At 38.1% G+C, this 19,422-nt stretch overlaps 1 protein-coding gene across 11 annotated transcripts in view; it reads left to right on the plus strand.

Moving 5' to 3' along the window:
* The window catches only part of LOC123879150 (talin-1), a 101,345-nt gene that overhangs the window by 27,667 nt on the left and 54,256 nt on the right, over nucleotides 1-19,422 (plus strand). For 9 of the 11 annotated variants that reach the window (XM_045926707.1, XM_045926708.1, XM_045926710.1 and 6 more), the window contains exons 7-20: nucleotides 399-502; nucleotides 770-911; nucleotides 1,271-1,462; nucleotides 1,618-1,696; nucleotides 2,520-2,688; nucleotides 3,114-3,286; nucleotides 4,012-4,173; nucleotides 4,815-4,909; nucleotides 5,610-5,698; nucleotides 8,863-8,982; nucleotides 9,791-9,929; nucleotides 10,539-10,619; nucleotides 11,086-11,210; nucleotides 11,586-11,687. In XM_045926707.1, coding sequence (XP_045782663.1) covers nucleotides 399-502; nucleotides 770-911; nucleotides 1,271-1,462; nucleotides 1,618-1,696; nucleotides 2,520-2,688; nucleotides 3,114-3,286; nucleotides 4,012-4,173; nucleotides 4,815-4,909; nucleotides 5,610-5,698; nucleotides 8,863-8,982; nucleotides 9,791-9,929; nucleotides 10,539-10,619; nucleotides 11,086-11,210; nucleotides 11,586-11,687 — 1,772 coding nt within the window. Of the gene's footprint in view, nucleotides 1-398; nucleotides 503-769; nucleotides 912-1,270; nucleotides 1,463-1,617; nucleotides 1,697-2,519; nucleotides 2,689-3,113; nucleotides 3,287-4,011; nucleotides 4,174-4,814; nucleotides 4,910-5,609; nucleotides 5,699-7,459; nucleotides 7,477-8,862; nucleotides 8,983-9,790; nucleotides 9,930-10,538; nucleotides 10,620-11,085; nucleotides 11,211-11,585; nucleotides 11,689-11,781; nucleotides 12,931-13,796; nucleotides 13,799-19,422 lie in introns of those variants that run through there. The other 2 variants (XM_045926713.1, XR_006798956.1) reach the window with 2 other exon arrangements.

Raw genomic sequence — 19,422 nt, forward strand, 5'->3', positions numbered from 1 at the left:
AATTTTTAGCCAAAAGTTCCAATAGCAATTTTCATGGATATAAATATAGATATGGAGAAATGACGTAGTTTCATACAATTTTCACCCCCTTAAAGGAGTTAATTACCCATTCAAAGGTGGAATTTCCAAAAATAGTTACTTATTAGGTGCTTAGTGCTTACGTCATAAAAGAAACCTATGTGCAAAATTTTGTCTAACCCTAGCGGCTTAGGCTGTGCGTTGATAGATCAGTCAGTAGACTTTTTATAGTGGCATGCGATGATGGCCTTCCCAAGAGCGCGCCACCAAACACGCTCTTGGAGAGGCCTATGTCCAGCAGTGGACGCATACCGGCTGATGGTATGGAATGGAATGAGATGATGATGATAATAATAAAAATGTGAGAATGTTGTGAACAGGCACAGTGAAAACTTTGCTGGTGGACGACAGTCAGATAGTGGCCAACCTGATGGTCGTCATCTGCACCAAGATCGGCATCACCAACTATGACGAGTATGGACTGGTGAGTTGAAAATACAAAGAATTCCATCATATTTATTTTGCAACGTGAACACTTAGCACAGTACTATTAATTTTATAAGTTACGCCGATGATCCTGTGCAGAAATCAAATTTAGAATGGCGTGAGTCGCGACAATAGCGTGCGTTGCCATGTTAAAATCTAGTAGGAACACCGCCGAAGGGAGTTGGCTCCACGGTTTGCATGTACGAATGAATGATTCCATCATGTTCTTTCATTATGTGGTTTGACACCAATTTTTGGCTACCAGGTCAGAGAAGAACAGAAAGAAGAAGCGGATCCTTGCGAGAAGCCAAACTACGGAACCCTCACTCTGAAGAGACGCCACCAGGAAAAGGAACGGGACTCTAAAATGGATCAGCTGAGGAAAAAGCTGAGGACTGATGATGAGGGTACGTGGAAGTTGTGTTTATTACCAAACGACCAAATATTCGAGAGATCGAAAAGCCTCAGCAATGCCAACAGTATGCATTTGAAAAAATTTGGCAATCTTGAATTTGAAAATGGATAAGTCTCATTCCGACTTGAGACTCAATGACTATTAAATACTTTACTGTAGGTCGCCATTTTGATTAAGTGGTTGCAATAGCAATTTCACTCATTGTGATTTATATCCTCGCGCAAGTCTAATATGAAAGGATATTTTAATAACTAGTCGAATTAGTTAAATTATACCTACCCTTCTGGCGTAAGCTTTTACAATAAACGAATCACATTTTCGCAATTATAAAAATAAAATTTCTGATTGCAGTGAACTGGGTGGAGCCATCAAAAACCCTTCGTGAGCAAGGAGTCGAGGCCACGGAAACCCTGCTCCTCAGGAGAAGATTGTTCTTCTCAGACCGGAACGTGGACTCCAGAGACCCGGTGCAACTGAACCTGTTGTATGTACAAGCGAGAGACGCCATTCTTGCGGGCACTCACCCCATCACACAGGACAAAGGTGAGTCATGATACACCCCTGACACTTTTAATCCATTGAAGATTTTCTACGAAAAATTGTTTTTTTATCACTCAGTGAAGCAGCAATGTAGAGCCAACCAAAGGCACTTTTTCAGATAATCAGATAAAAATTAAAAATACATGAATTTGTTGCAGCATGCGAGTTCGCGGGTATTCAGTGTCAAATCCAGTTCGGAGACCACAAGGAAGACAAACATACTACAGGATTTTTAGAGTAAGTATTTTGAGCGCTAGTTTCAGCCTGCGAAACCGTGATTCCAAGATGGCGACTGGTATAGGCCACTTATCTTCGAAGTTCGGACCCCTTTGCTAATCTGTTTGTAAGGTTCCGTACTCGGAAGGTGCCAACGGGACTCTGTTACTAAGCTTTCTGTGTCTGTCCGTCTGTCTGGCGAGGGCTGCATCTCGTGAACCGTACTTATTGGTAGAGAATCAAAATTTTCACAGAGTGTGTATTTCTATTGCTGTTATAATAACAAATATTAAAATTTTCAAAATGCCCGCCATGTAAATTAAAAATAAGTAAGTTATTTAATATTCTTGTGTGATGGTACAAAACCCTTCGCGTGAGAGTCTGACTCGAACTTGGCCGGTTTTTTTTTATAAAATTATGGCAACTAATAGATATTTTTAACCCCCGACCCAAAAAGAGGGGTGTTATAAGTTTGACGTGTGTATCTGTGTATCTGTGTATCTGTCTGTGGCATCGTAGCGCCTAAACGAATGAACCGATTTTAATTTAGTTTTTTTTGTTGGAAAGGTGGCTTGATCGAGAGTGTTCTTAGCTATAATCTAAAAAAATTGGTTCAGCCGTTTAAGAGTTATCAGCTCTTTTCTAGTTTTCTTGTAGAAAAGAAGGTTAGATAACCGTTAGTTTCATAATATTATGTCAATAGACAAATGTCAAGCTGTCAAGATGGACGTTGGCCTAAGTACATAATTATTTATTTTGAAAATGATGTTTTGGAAAACTCAAATATGTACTTTGGATCGTCGGGGGTGTTATAAATTTTTAATTTACACTTGTTCTATTACAGTCTGAAGGAATTCCTCCCAGCCTCATACGTCAAAGTGAAAGGCATAGAAAAGAAAGTATTCAAAGAGCACCGCAAGCATGCTGGTCTCAGCGAATTGGATGCCAAAGTATTATATACCAAGAGTGCCAGAGACCTGAAGACCTATGGTGTCGCGTTCTTCCTCGTTAAGGTAAGAAAGGAAGAATTATTTAGGAAATTGTTGACACCCGCACCTCTGCTATGTGGATATTCAGGTTTTTAAAATCCTGTGGGAACTCTTTGATTTTCCGGGAAGACAAGTAACCTATATTCCACTCTCCAACTGTTGTATATTTTATTTTTATTCAGATATAATTCAGATGCAATCTCACCTGGTGGTAAGTGATGATGCAGTCTAAGATGGAAGCTGGCTAACTTGGAAGCGGTATGGCAGTTTTTATTAAACCACGTGGATCCCCTGCTCCGTTGCGGCGTGATTGAAGAACAAACCAACAAACAAACACACTTTCACATACATAATATTGGCAGAAAGATCTGAAGACTAACGGTGTCGCGTGTTTGAAGACCAAAGACTTCAAACAGCTGGACAGTATTATCAACCCGTTTTTATTTCAGGAAAAAATGAAAGGCAAAAACAAGCTAGTGCCTCGTCTGCTGGGAGTCACCAAGGATTCCGTGCTGCGCCTGGACGAGAAGACCAAGGAGATCCTGCAGACCTGGCCCTTGACCACCGTGAGACGTTGGTGCGCCAGTCCCAACACTTTCACCCTGGACTTTGGGGATTACAGGTGAAACTCTCCATCTTTATTGCAATGCTTCTTCTGCTCGAGGTCTTTTGACGTTATTTCCGATTCACACCAATTGCGTATGCAGCACGTACACGTGACACGTGCGTAGTGACGCGCGTGAACCCATCATAGACGTAACTGCACGCATTAGTCTACGTGAACGTTCACGCCATGCGAGCGGTATGCCATGTTTCATCCAGTTCCAACATTACAACGCAATGGTACGCGCTACGTCTACGCTTACGCAGCCTGTGTGAACGAGCTCTTAATGTTCAAGTATTAGAGGCGCCGGGATAACCTAACCCGTAGTAGATATAACTGTTAAACTATGTTTCCGGATTGATTTTCTAATATTTTTAACACTTTAATACGATCTTAAGAAGGTAGTGGGAAGTGGGTGGATAAGGAAGGCGGAGGATCGTGTGTGGGGGCGCGCTCTTGGGAAGGCCTATGTCCAGCAGTAGACGCAAACAGGCTGACTGATTGATTGCGTTGACCACTGGACCTACGAGGCCGTCAAGTAGTGTATAGTTCGCGACAGGTCAACATGGCATTCGCACGACCCGCACGTCCCGCACACCCGCACAGCCCCCGCGCGTACCCGGTGCGGCATAGCGTGGGTGACGTGTGGGGCGTCCTCCTGCCTCATACCCCGATTGCCATCTTGACTTGTATTATACACGTACGCAATAATGGTAATACTTATAGTAAAATTGTTGTTTCAGCGATCAATACTACTCGGTGCAAACGACTGAAGCCGAGCAAATCCTGCAAGTGATCGCAGGTTATATCGACATCATTGTGCGCAAGCGCCGCGCGCGCGACCATCTCGGCATCGAGGGGGACGAGGGGTCCGCTATGTTGGAGGACTCTGTGTCACCTTCCAAGTAAGTAGGGGTTCATAAGTGGGAGTAGGGGTCAGTCAGTATTAGTAGTTTGTTAATATTTGTAGGGGTTGGTAATAATTAGTAGGGGGTTTGTTAATATTTGTAGGGGCTAGTTATTACTAGTAGGGGTTGGTTATTATTAGTAGGTGTTGGTTATTATGAGTAGGAATTAGTTAGTAACACTCGAGCCTAGCTAGTAAAAGCATACGTCACAGTTTAATAATGGAAAGGGTTAGTTAGCGTTAGTAGAGGTCGGTTAATATTTGTAGGGGTTGTTTAATAATACTCGGGGCAAGCTTGTGTAAGTGTATGCCATAGTTTAGAAACGATAGGGGTCAGTTAGTATTTGTAGGGGTTGGTTACGAATACTTGGGGTTAAATTGTAAAAGTACATATTACAGTTTAGTATCTATAGAGATTAGTTAATAGTGGTAGGGGTTAGTTAAGAATGCTCTCCTCGGTAGCTCCGTGCTTTGATCTGAGTTAACGGGTAGGACATATACAGGATTATTCATAAGCAAGAGTGAATAGGCATCTTCTAGGCAAGCGCGCTCCATCTTAGACTGCATTATCACTTGCCAGCAGGTGTGACAGCAGCCAAGCGCTAGTCTATAAATAAATAAAGCTGGTATTTGTTCCAGGGCCAACATAATCCAGCACGACACGCTGAAAGCCTCTGGTAAAGTCAACACTACCTCGGTCGCCAAACCGGCCGTCTTAAGACCGGGAGCTGAAGGTATTATAAAATTGTATTTGATTACTATTTTTTACTATTGATTTTATATTGTCTCTGATTTTTTTTGACTAAATTTTAGTTTTTTTTTTATATAATACACTTTTTACAGTTCAAAGTGACCACTTTGATGTAGTTTTCACTATTTTGCAAAATTAATTTGATTTGTTGTATAAAAGCAGGCGTTATTTTGCGGAAGTCCATGTTATACAAGGAACCAAAAGCATAATTTGCTATAATCCGCTAAACCAAACAAATCTGTATGGTGCAACATGCAGCATGCGATATGCACCGCCCCCCTACCACTGCAGGAAAAGGCAGCCACCAAGCAATATGCACCGCACAAATCCCAAAACCACTCGACGCACGTTTCGCCCAAACACCAGAGCATCCTCGGGAGATGTAGTAGACTTTACAATGCCCAAATACAAAGTTCGGTGTCGGGGCAAAACGTGCGTCGAGTTGTTTTAGGATCTGTGTGGTGCTGCGTATTGCTTGCTTGGTGGCTGGCTTTTCCTGCATGTTTAGCAGTGGGAGGGCGAGCGGTGCATATCGCATGCTGCATGTTGCACCATACAGATTTGTCTGGTTTAGTGGATTATAGCAAATTAAGCTTTTGGTTCCTTGTAATTGATTTAAAATATAGGCTCTTAACGATATAGCGTAGGAGCCAGTGACTAGAAAGCTTGTTCTGTTGCGCTAGGTGCAAAGCCGTTCGCGGTTGGCCACGTGACGGGCGCACAACAGACAACCGTGTCCGGGCAGGTGCTAACCGGACACACGCCACCCGCTGTTAGTGCCGAGTCTTTTTTTTTTTTTTTGGTTTGGTTTGGTTTGCATGACACTTACGGCCGTATTCACAAACGTTACTATGAGGTCTCACAGTGCGCTCGAACGCATAGTGTAGGTTCCACCAATCAGATCATTGTAAATTGACGTGATACAGTCATCTGATTGGTGGAACGGACACTGTGCGTTCGAGGGCACTATGAGACCTCATAGTAACGTTTGTGAATACGAGTGTTAGGCTGAAATCTGTAGAGCGAACTTGTACTTGACACTGTTAAAACGAGAGAGACTTGACGGCCTCCCTGGCGCAGTGGTAAGCGCTGTGGTCTTATTAGTGGGAGGTCCGGGTTCGATTCCTGGCAGAGGTCAGAGTTGTACCAGAAAATTGTAACAATAAAGATAAAAGAAAGAAAAAGTGGACAGGAAAGCACTTATCTCTATATATCTATCTATCTCTGTATAAGACATCTCTACTGTTTATTAGTATATTATTAAATATAGGTATATATATCCAACACTAGCACTTCTCCTTTCAGCAAAGGTTACCTGGTAGAGATTGCTCCAAGCAATAAGGCCGCCTTTGCACACAATTGTTTTTTTCTGTTTTCTTCTTTCTGTGTTGTGATCCTTTACATGTGTTTTTGTGTGCAATAAAGTGTTCTATCTATCTATCTCTACCAGTGACCCTTGGCATTTTCTAAATTTCTGGTCTGGTTTGGTGGGAGGCTTACGCCGTGGCTAGTTGCCAGCCTACCGGCAAAGCCGTGCCGCCAAGCGATTTGGCGTTCCGGTACGATGCCGTGTAGAAACCAAAGGGGGTATGGATTAAAAAAAACTGCCACATCCCTTCCAGGTTAGCCCGCTTTCATATTAGATTGCATCATCACTTACCACCAGGTAAGATTGCAGCCAAGGGCTAACTTGTATCTGAATTTAAAAAAAAGACAGCGTTATACCGCTCTGGCATAAATCTGTCTCGTTTTAACTGAAACTAAAGTCAAAGTTCGCTGTATAGATTTCATCCTTACTATACTAGAGCAGCCATGAAGTTGAAGTAATAAAGTTCCAATACCTACTTGAAGTAATACCTACTTATCGCTGTCCCACTTCAACTAACAAATTAGAGCGAGAGATCAAACCTCGCCGGGGTGTCCCTTTTTTTGTCCGCACTTGTTTGGCAATCGAAGTGAATAAGCGATGAGTAGGTTTTGTTCCAAGTAAATATTACGAGTAAGCAATCCATAGATTCATGGTTGCAGTTTTTTTTTAATATGATTTTCTGCTTGCCCAAACTGTTTTTGAATTCATGCACATATAATAAAGTATTTAAAAAAACATTAAAAGCGTAGTCAAGATCTGCGCTGAATCTTATTTTTTTGGTTTGGTTTGGTTTTGAGTGCAGCATGGTTGAATTTTTGCTTTTGCTTCAGCCTATACTTTTCTAATATCACTTATATACATTTATTTAATATATAAATTATACATTCATACATTGTTATTTATCAATAATTTAAAAAAAGTTAAAAAAAGGCATACTTCGTTTAAAATCATTCGAATTTTAATATACTAGCTCTTATACTAAGAATTATTTAAAAAAAAATTTGTTTTTACATTTTTCATTTATTTAAACTTATTATTGCATACAAGAAAAGCCAAAATTACATCTTCGCCTTGTATCTTGAAGTATTTTTAATTTTTTGAAAAAATAACTCTTAACTAAAATAAGTTTGTTTTGTTTCATGCTTGCTAACATGGATGTAACAGTCTTCGAGATTGGTTGTGTAGGTACCTAACATTACTAAAACTTAATAAAATAATTAGGTATTGGTACTGATTCTGAGCCCAACAAAATTTTAGAGTATTCGCATCCTCTTCTTACTAATGTAATATGAAAAGGACAGACACAGTTTGCTTGACTGACGTGACTATTGTTTAAAGGAGCGTACACTAAAATTTAGAGTCTTTTAAATGTAAAATTCATCTTCCGTCCTTTTTTAGTAATATGCAAAAGAAAAAGATGCAGATACTCTGAATTTAGTTTAGAGAAAGACAACAGAATCGGCGCCACTCTACAGAATAAGATAATGCTTCGTCAAAATGTGTCAAACTAATGTAAATGATCACCAAAAAGGCTATAATGCATACAATTTGAGATCTCACTCACCATTTTAGCATTTTTGGCAACTGTTACGTCAAAAGTATGATTGACGATCTCCCTGGTGGGTGGCAGAGGTTTGGAATTTCATAATTTCTAAATTTCTGGTCTGGTCTGGTGAGAGGCTTCGGCCGTGGCTAGTTACCACCCTACCGATAAAGCTGCCAAGCGATTTAGCGTTCCGGTATCTTAGGTTGAGACCTATAGAGCGCACTTTGATGTTGCTTACTTAAGACACTGTTAAATCGAGACAGCGTTATATCGCTGATATAAATCTATCTCGTTTCAACTGGAACTTAAGTCTTAGCAAATTCAAAGTATGTTCTTTAGATCTTAGGGTTAGACTGCATCATCACTTACCACCAGGTAAGATTGCAGTCAAGGGCTAACTTGTATCTGAACAAAAAGAAAAAGTCCTTATTTTAGAAGTGAACCATACTTTTGACATGGCAGTTGTCACAGAGTTAAAATGGTGAGTGAGATCTCAAAATGTATTCACTATACAATGGCACCCATTTTGAAGAAATGCTTTGAGTTTGATGCAGTGCATAGAGACTAAGGCTGAGATCTATAGACCGCACTTTGACTTTGCTCAGACTTAAGACACTGTTAAGTGGGCTCTACACTCGCGGCGCGAACGGCCGCGAAAGCCCGCGACAACTGCGAAACACAAGTGTCGATGTTGTTCACGCCTTCGCGTTCGTCGGTTTTTGGTCCGCGACAAAGGGTTTGCGGCGCGCGAACACGAACGCATCGTCAACGTCACGAACAAGACTGAAGATTTGCGAGTGTGGAGGGACACAGTTCACGCGTGGATCGCGGCTTACATTCACGGCGTAAAATAACCTCGCGACTTCACGTGCGAGTGTAGAGCCGGCTTTAAAACGAGACAGCGTTATACCGCTTTCATAACTCTGTCTCGTTTTAACTGAAACTTAAGTCTAAGCAAAGTCAAAGTGTGCTCGATAGATGTCAACCTAAGGGTCTCAAGTATGGTGTACGAATCTTCCAGGCCACTCAGGTGCAGCAGACGAAGGTGACCTCCATCTTGACGGAGCCCCAACGCGCACTCTTATCCACTATCACCAGTGGCAAGGAAATTATCAAGCAGACTGAAGAGGGGCTGACCAGGGTAAGTTTTTATGATTAAAGAGGCATCCTTAGGGCACTTTACTTTTACTAACCCCCGACCCAAAAAGAGGGGTGTTATAAGTTTGACGTGTGTATCTGTTATCTGCCTGTGACATCGTAGCTCCTAAACTGAGGAACCGATTTTAATTTAGTTTTTTTTTATTTGAAAGGTGGCTTGATCGAGAGTGTTCTTAGTTATAATCCAAGAAAATCGGTTCAGCCGTTTAAAAGTTATCAGCTCTTTTCTAGTTACTGTAACCTTCACTTGTCGGGGGTGTTATAAATTTTTTACTTACACTTGTATAATACAAGGAATAAACAAAACGCCAGCAAAAACGAAGACAGGTGATAGTACTCTGTACTGATTTTTACTGAAAAGGTACCACAAGAAAAACGCAAATAAAACAATCAAAAGATCCTGTATTTTAAGTTATTCATTGCAAATAAAACATCTGACTGACACTAGAAGTCAACAAACGTTACGTAAATAGGCCACTAGGGGTTAATGCCGCGTCGTAGGTGGGGCACTGACCCAAGTTTTACACGCTATACATTGCAGGTTTGAAAAAACTAAATCACTAAAACACCTTGTATATTTAGAAGTACTGAATTCTAACATGGCTTATATGTTTTTAATTCAATTGTTATATCAGCCATAACCTCAAAAGTTCTGGTTGAACCGCGGATTCTTCTTTCTTCTTCTTAATTCTTTATCTATTCTTAATTCTATTCTATTATTACGAGTATTCTTAATTCTTTATTCTGGCGTTTCACATGTACACGTACTTTAATTTTTATTTCTGTCACAGACCGCCCTGCCTGCTTTGGGCCAAGACGCTGGGTCCGTGAAATGGATGCGCGCCACAATGGACAGCAGCAAGCAGGTCGTGACGTCACACATCGCGGCCATGAACGCTGCCACCGCGCAGGTCGTCACTCTCACTGCTGGTAAGTGTTACATGACACAAACTCCCACATTACACACTAGATGGCGCTGTATAGAGATGACTCGCGCTGGACAAATTTTATATAACTTAAAAAGTGATTGATATGTACATATAATGTGATAATATGACTTATACACTACGCTTAATATTATAAGTAATCCATACTATAAATGCGAAATATATTATAAATGCGAAAGTGTGTACGTCTGTCTGCAAGCATTTTCTTTCTGTCTTATTTTGACGTCTACAGAGATCTATGGACAGATTTAGACTACTTTTGTCCTGAAAAATCAAAGAGTTCCCATGGGATTTTTAATAGCTATCTGTTTAACCGATTTTGACAAAAGCTATGCAAATAACTTTTAGCTAGCTAATAACTAGCTATTTTTATTCCAGAAATTCAAAGTTCCCACAGGAGTCCAAAATACCTAAATACTTAAACCCACATGGATGAAGCCGCGGGCGTCATCCAGTTTTATATCATCGTCAAGCCATGACCGGCCCACTACTGAGCACGGGTCTCCTCTCAGGACGAGAAGGGCTAGGCCATAGTCTGCCACGCTGGTCAAGTGGATTGGCAGACTAGTATTATATATTACCATTATTGCAGGTCCCACAGAGGAAGTGGACCACACGGCGGTAGGTGCAGCGATCACTACCATCACCACCAACCTGCCTGAGATGACCAAGGGTGAGTCGCTATTTATATGTGTTTATAATGCATTTGGTTAGTTGAAATGAAATCTGCTTGAGTACCGTTGTTATTAGAAACTTGATGATTTTGTCTGGGTCAATGAAAGAGGAGGAAAATTCATAAAAGTTCGAGTTCATAAAATATAAATATGCCAAGTGACAATTATTTCACTATATTTCAGGAGTAGTTGGGTTTTAGGTTTCAAAGTCGAATCATTTATTCAAATTGGGTTTTATTGTACTCTTTCTACTACTGGACTTGCTACACAATGATGTAGTGGTGATAATGAATTACGTAAACTTAAAACTAAAGCTACGAGCTTTTTTTATTCAGATACACTGCAATCTCACCTGATGTTGCAAGTTATGATGCAGTCTAAGTTGGAAGCGGGGTTTTCTTTTCTTTTGCACTTTATCTTGTTACTTATAAGGTTAATGCTTCAACATGTTTCGTGTATCAACAGGTGTCCAGATGATCGCGGCACTTATGGACGACACCCAAAACGGAGATCGTTTGCTCGACGCCACACGCAAGCTGTGTTCCGCATTCTCGGATCTGCTGAAGGCGGCCGAACCTGACACTAAGGAGGTAAAAACATAATATTCACACTAATATTATAAAGGCGAAAGTTTGTGTATATGTGTGTATGTGTGTGTGTGTATGTTTGTTACTCCTTCACGCAGAAACCACTGTACGGATTTGGCTGAAATTCGGATTGGAGATAGATAATATCCTGGATTAGCACATTGGCTGCTTTTTATCCCGGAAAATGAAAGAGTTCCCACCGGATTCCGAAAAACTTAAATCCACACGGATGAAGTCGGGGGCGTCAGCTAGTTTGTTAATAGGGACTAAAATTTGGAAAAGGGCTATTGTGTGCTCGGAAAATGAAATTAAGTAAAAGTACTGAACACCTATCAATGTGTTATAAATAACATTAACCAAAATATTGTCCATTTTCAGCCGCGCCAGAATCTCCTCAACGCAGCCTCAAGAGTCGGAGAAGCTTCCACCAGCGTCCTCCACACCATCGGAGAAGAGACAGAAGAAGACAAGGAAACCCAGGTAACCAACACTAGCGACACACGTAAAAAGTCTTTCGTATACAGAAAACTAAACTATTGCTATGACAATTTCTATAAGGTTTTCTTCGGGAAAAACAATCAAGAATACGGAGCAGATTTCGCTGAGCACACAGACAAATATGAAGACGACGGTATATATGAAGATATAGATACTAGTAATTATTTGGGTAAAATGCTTGATATAATTCATGAAGAAACTGATAGCGAGTACTATAGAAGTGTAGAATATAGTAATAAGGTATTCAAGCGTCAATTTAATAATACTGATGGGTTAAATAATGCTATAATGGAAACTGACTTAAACCAAACTAACCAGGTAAACAAAAATGCTTCTGAAACAGCAGATTCAAGTAATAATGACTATGAAGCGATATTATTTAATTGTGAAGGTTATTTGGAAAAAGATAAAAATTTAGTTGATAAAAGTATTGCAGAAAATAAAAATTTAGATAAAGATTTGGATGCAGGTGATGCAAATCCAAAATTGTACCCTAAAACTATTTCAGACAAGATTTTCAATTTCAAAAAAGATTTCTCAAATCACGATTATGTTAATGTCAATTTCAAAAAAGATTTCTCTAACCACGACTATGTTAACGTAAACTTTGATGGGCAAAATCTTGCAAATATTGACAAATCCAAAAATAATTCAAATTCAGATACAGATTTAAACCTAGACAGACGAACGAAAAACGAAATTTTGAGACAACAATTCTTCCAATCGGGTAGCAAAAATGACGTAAATGATAAATTCAATAGGTACGCCGACAAAAACGATCTATACGACAAATTTAATCGATTGAACGACAAAAAAATCGAATGCCACAGCATAAGAAACGATGTCACCAAAACTGGCCCAGACGTAAAAGTATCTGGTGCTTTAAACATGAAACTGTTTAATCTAGACAAATACAACCGTGTTTTGACGACAACAGAAACTTTTATGGAAAAATCCGAAGCAAGTTTCACTAAAAACGAACTGAATTTGAAAAGGGATGATTTCGAAACCTTCGTTAAAAGAAGCGAGAAATATTTTACTACAGAGCATAGAGAGAGGGAGACAACTGTACATTTAAACAATGCTTCCAAACCACCTAAAGGCAAAACTGAGGTCAGAATTGTTTATAACCCAACTTTTTTAGCAACACAAGAAAATATTAAAGGTTTTTGCCAATTTTGTAACAAAAGATGCCCGCGTACTGATCTAAAATGTTGCCCGAATTGTATTTGCCTAGAATTGCAGTTAAAAGACGTTTGGAAAGACAATTGGTTGAATATTTTGTTGATTTTGGCGTTAATTTTCGTTTTAATGGCCATATTGGTTCAGTGGTTGTTGAATAATTTAGGTTGTGGTGAGGGAAGCGAGGTGGTTAACGGAACATGCCTTAATACATTCTCTCAATAAGTTTAAACTTCTTAGACTGCTCCATCACTACAGTTCTACCACTTTTATGAATAAGCCAATGTACTTGCGCAGAAATCTTATTTCTAAATGGCGCGAAAAATCTCAGCCAATTACAGCGTTTGCAATCTATAAAAAAACATAGATTGTTTTAAAAAATAGTGATTCTTCTAACAATTTTTCGTTAAAATTAAAACATTTTCAAAATTCTTTGAAAAATATACTAAAACTTATCTACTAAATAAAGTAATAATATTTTAATAAAATTTTACCTACTTTAAACAATTATAATATGATTAATTAATACATAATCACCAATTAACTCAAATATAACAATGAACCATTGAATAATTAATGATTTACTCTATAATACTCGTAAAAGTTCAAAAGGAAAATGTTACAGTAAAACTTAAACTTATCCAATTACTGTACAAATCAAATCCGCGTGGGATGATGCCAAGAATACTGGCATTCCTGCGCTGGGCAGCCAGGCTGATCCTTTGCGCAAAAAATGACATTATGTTAATGATAAAACACAAATCTCTAAATAGTAGATCTGACACAACATAACTTAAAACAGTTTTTTTTACTGAGTTCTTGAACTTTTCAAAATTTCGCAATGTTGTTGGTCCTCAATATAGGCAGCATATTTTTAAGTATAACCTCATTAAAATAACTAAATCTAAGGTGTAGGGATATCTATATTTTTTTAGGTTGCGGGTTTTGCCATAATCACTATTTTTTCAGATTTTTCTGTAAAGTTATATTTTTCTATCTATACAAAATTATATACATATCATAGCTGTCCTTTTCCTTTCTTATCCATCTCAAAATTCAACTTTCGGTTCTTTTTTTTCAAATTCAAATCTTTGGGAAATCAAAGCATAAGGAAAAAGACTGCAGAATAACTTTGTTTTTGTTAAAAATTAGTTAATCGACTGTTGGAAGATTTTTACAAGATTACTAATCATATAAATATATTTTAATAATCTAATAACTTATAATGAACAAGATGATGCCCGCGACTTCGTCCGCTAGATTGAGGTTTTTAATAATCCCCATCGATTTCTTCGATTCGATCTTTTCGATTTTCCAGGATAAAAAGTAGCCTATGTCCGGCCCCAGGATACAAACTACCTCTGTACCAAATTCCTTAAAAGTGGGTTACGGATAGGATATGAAAAACTATCAGATATACAGACACACTTTCGAATTTATAATCAAAACTAGATGATGCCCGCGACTCCGTCCGCGTGGACTTAGGTTTATTTAAAAATTCCGTGGGAACTCTTTGCTTTTCCGGGATAAAAAGTTGTTAATTTCCGGGACGTAAGCTACCTCTTTAACAAATTTCATATAAATCGGTTTAACGGATAGATTCTTAAGAGTCCCGTAGGAACTCTTTGATTTTCCGGGATAAAAAGTAGCCTATTTACGTACCCGGGATGTAAGGTAACTGTCTACCAAACATTAAAATCGATTCAGCGGTTGAGCCGTGAAAACGTAGCAGACAGACAGACATACAGATGGACAGACAGACAAACACACTTTCGCATTTATAATATTAGTATGGATTATGAATAAGTGCCAAAATAAAAATTAATTACTTAAAAAAAAATTAAAGAATCTTTCAACTGTTGACTATGTAAGATTTTTTTTGTTGTTTTTTTAGATTTTAATGTTGTAACGTCCATAATATTAGGTCTTAGGTAGCTATTAATCTAGTCGTATTTTTTATATTTTTTAAGATTATTGGCATTTATTTTAAAGTCTGACCAGATGTATTTTTTTAATTTTAAGTTCCTAAATTTTTATTTTTAAGTTTCTTTTTTTAAAGTTTTTTTTTGTAATAATGAAGTAACACTCTGGTCATTTTAATAAGGAATACATCACAATTCCTTTTTTTGTAATTTTAGGTAACTATTAACTATTTTTAGTTAATCTTAGTTTTTTTGGTTGTGGGATTCCATAATATTACTATATATTTTCGTCACATTTTACGTATTAACAAAAATATTGTAAATATTTTACGATTTATCACAATTTTCTCTTTTTTTTTGTTTTTTTTTTTTTAAAGAATCAGAACTAATCTTGCTTATTTTATAAATTAATTAATTTTAAAGCACATTAATTAATTTTTACTGTGATGCCAATTTAGTTGAACACAAAACTAAAACTAAACTAAAAATAATTCACTTTATTCACACTAACTATATGACTCATTTTGAGACTTTTCTGAAAATGATTTCTTGCTCTCCATTTTAATTTCATTCTATTATTTCTATCTGTATTTAGTTTAGTTTTGTGTGTAATAGAATTGGGTATCTCCTAACATTATGTACAAACTTATAACTTGCCTAAACTAAATGAAACTATTAAACTTAAAACTTGTTATATGTCGTCGGTGTCATGTGAACTAAGACTAATGAACTAATTTTGAAAATATATTTCACTAACACGGGCGATTAAAAAAAAACTAATAAGGCTAACATATTGTCTAAAATTGAACTAAAAACTAAAACTAATTTTTGGTGCGACTAAAACTCATCTGTTGAATAAATACCAAAGATAAATCGTTATGTTTTGTTTGGTTCATGAAAATAGTAAGTCATCAATGAAATTATGATATAGGGTTTCTGCATCATTCAATTCAATAGGAAGAAATAAAAATCCGGTCAAGTGCGAGTCGGGTCTCGCTCTTTTGGGGTTCCGTACATATTTATGAACATTTACGTATATGGGTGTATGAAATATTTCTTTTCCGAGTGAAAGAAAAACCCAAAAAAAATTTTTTTTTTGTTTTGGTAACAGTTTGCAAACTATTTTATAGAGCGTTGTTTTTAGTATTTGTTGTTTAAATATAGTATATTATGGTTCATAATCTAGATTAGAGACAAGTTTTTCAATGATGACTAACTATTTTTAGCTATAACTATTTTGTTTTTATCTATTTCAGTTGTTATTTTCGGTCTGTTAGCCTTCTGTACATAAGAAGTTCCATATATTTTTTGTAAACTATTACGGTACAGTCAGCTCCAAAACTGCATAGTTATTACAATAATATTCGCGTAAATATTCATCCGAAGTGTCGATTCTGCAGAGTATGTAAGCTTTGACATAATTCTTTCCTTTTTTTTTTTGGAATTGAATTTTTTTAGCGCTATTGTGATTTGAAACTCTGTGAAGCAAAACGGGGCAATCAAAAAACACAAACACATACATCTATGGGATAGCCTGCAAAGTCAAAATCATTTATTCAAATTGGGTACTATTGTACCCTTTGATTGTATTGTCAAGCAATGATGTAGTGGTGATAATTAATTACGTTAACCTAAAACTAAAGTTACGAGGGTTCCCAACGCGTCCAAGTCTGAGAAGAGCCCACAACAAACTCAGCCGAGTATTCTTTTTTTGTATCACCACTTTCCAAAATCACTTCTTATTAGAACTGTCAAAGCTGTTTAGCAAATCATTCCTAAGCTTTCTTATCATTTAAATAATTCTAAACATTGTAATGCGATAAATTATTCCAAACTAGAGGGTACCCGCGGCTTTGCCCGTTTTTTTAATCCTGTAGGAACTCTTTGATTTTCCGGGATAAAAAGTAGCCTATGTCCTTCCCCGGGATGCACCCCAAGTCTATACCAAACATTAAAATCGGTTCAGCAGTTGGGTCGTGAAAACGTAGCAGACAGACAGACACACTTTCGCATTTATAATATTAGTATAGATGGATGTATTATAATTCCTTTAATAACCATATACCTCTCGTCTGATTTGTCGTAATAGAAAACTTGGAGCCTGTATAATATGTAATTTAAACTATTTAAACGTAATTTTTTTTAACTTGGTAACAATATTATAATAATGAAACCTTACAATTATCCTACTCCTAATGAGTGAATGAGATGAATTCATTCTCCCGAAGTTTAGTTTCCAGAATATTTCACTTCTGCCTCTTGATCTACACACATATTTTTCGTTCTGATTTCGCTTTTGCAGCTGACTGTACCGATCCATATGTGCCTGTAATATTGTGGGTGTTGCCATACTCAGCCGTGATAATATTATTTTTGTTAATACATTTGCTTTTTACCATCTGTCTGGGTTTTATTTCCGACTAACTGTCTAGAAAAGTGAATGTAGTGGCAAAAATAATTTTCGCTAAATTACTAATACTTCCCCCGCTTTTGACTATCAGCTAATGAAAAATAACCTATTTTCCAAGTTACCATATTTCGTAATCAGTATAACACTAAGGGCGTTTGTGCACCCATTCATACGTGATTTGACGGATCCGTCAAAATACAAATCGAATGAGTACGCATGGACGATTACGCACTACATCCGATCCGAATCTGTGAAAATACGTTCCGAAGTAGTCATAGAACTATTTGTATGGTAGCTTACGCACTAGCTCCGACTTCCGTCATCCGAGTTCTCTCCGACATCCGTGAGAATATCTCGGATGTGCCTCGGATTCAAATCGGACGTATGACGTAGATATGTCAAAGATGTCCACTGAATAGCTTCGATTTGGGTCAGAGATCGGATTAGTGCGTAAGTAATATCTGAGTTCGGCCCGAGTTTTCTTTTATCCGTATTATAACAGACTCGGGTCGGATGAGTGCGTAACCGCTCTATTTGTATGACGGCCACTTCCACGAATCACGGAAACGAACCGAATACGGATAAGTGCACAAACGCCCTAAGGTCCAATGTCCACCCAAGCGGAGATAGGCGGAGATGTGTTCATGCGATTCTAATATTCATTTTTGTATTGGGAAGTTTTGATTTTTTTATTAGCTGGTTGTTGAAAAATGTAAATAAAGAATAAAAGTACACGGTGCAAAACAAGTAGTTAATTCCGAACTCGAGGCATATGCCTGCGCTGCAATCTCACCTGGTGGTAAGTGATGATGGAGTCTAAGATGGAAGCGAAGAGATATGGCAGTTTTTATTAAATACATACGTATCCCTTTGGTTTCTTAGACAAGGCATGTAACGGAACGCTAAATTGCTTGCCGGCACGGCTTTACCGGTAGGGTGGTAACTAGCCACGGCCGAAGCCTCCCACCAGACCAGACCAGGGATTTAGAAATTATGAAATTCCGAACCCCTGTCGGGAATCGTACCCGAGACCTCCCACTAATAAGACCACAGCGCTTACCACTGCGTCAGGTTCGCTACTTAGGTCTTAGAATATTATGACCTGCGCAAACCGCCATGTTGCAATGTTATTTTCTGAGTGTGATTGGTGACTCGCCCAGCTCATTTGACATTTATTTATAATCCATTGAAGGTTCGATAGGAAACAATATTTTTATATCGCTCATGTTGCGGCTACATTAAGGTTAACGTCAATGCCCAACAACGCCATAAATATCGCGATGATCAACGCGTTAAACTGAGTGGCTACGATTGAAATTGTAATGCCAATTGAATAGGGGTCAAAATCGTCTAACACTAAACGGCATTGTGAATGCCGTTGTACGTTGATTGTAGCTACATCTACGGTTTAACGTGAAACGCCGTTGAACATCGCGTTGGCTGTTGTGGGCCGGGACGTGAGTGAAATGACGTGAGCCATAAACTCATTTGACATTCAAATGAGTTGGCTTTTATATAATGATGATCACTTAGTTAGCTTATAACTCCGCTGGTCTAAGACTTAGCCAACATCAAACATAACTGGGCATTATTTTGTTATCAATTGGAAACAAAAATACAGACTGACACTATGAAGAGTGAAGACCACGAATTTAGAAGTTACTTTCGCCTAACGCTTTATGGAGTTACAGAATAATTATAATATTATGTATACGGATGTCTCTCTGAGTTGGATTCTTCATTGCGGGACGCCTTCAAAAGGATTAAATACAGGGTGTAATATAATACGCGTTGACGCCCACTCCGCCTGGTGAAACACATACAGGTTATTTGACAGAGAAGTGAATGGCCATCTTGGATTTGTGATGACGTCATATACAGAGTGTAACCAGAACGCTAGCAAAAACTTAGCGTTATTTTTATACTACCTTAACACAATCCAATGCCAATAACCATTTGCCTTATCTTGTAGTTTTAGTGATTTTTCGAACCCGCATTGTATAGCGTGCAAAACTCACGCACAGCTCAGACTGCTGGACTGATCGGGCTGGGCATGCAGATAGTTATTATGACGTAGAAATCTGTTAAGAAAGGATTTTTGAAAATTCAATACTGAAAATTTCAGCTCTTTATCATATGTTTATATGTTCGGTCTGGATGACCTATCCAGACCGAAGCTATGACGGTTCGAAAATACGGCGAA

Source organism: Maniola jurtina, chromosome 27 (genome assembly GCF_905333055.1).
Source record: "Maniola jurtina chromosome 27, ilManJurt1.1, whole genome shotgun sequence".
Classification (NCBI taxonomy): Eukaryota; Metazoa; Arthropoda; class Insecta; order Lepidoptera; family Nymphalidae; genus Maniola; species Maniola jurtina.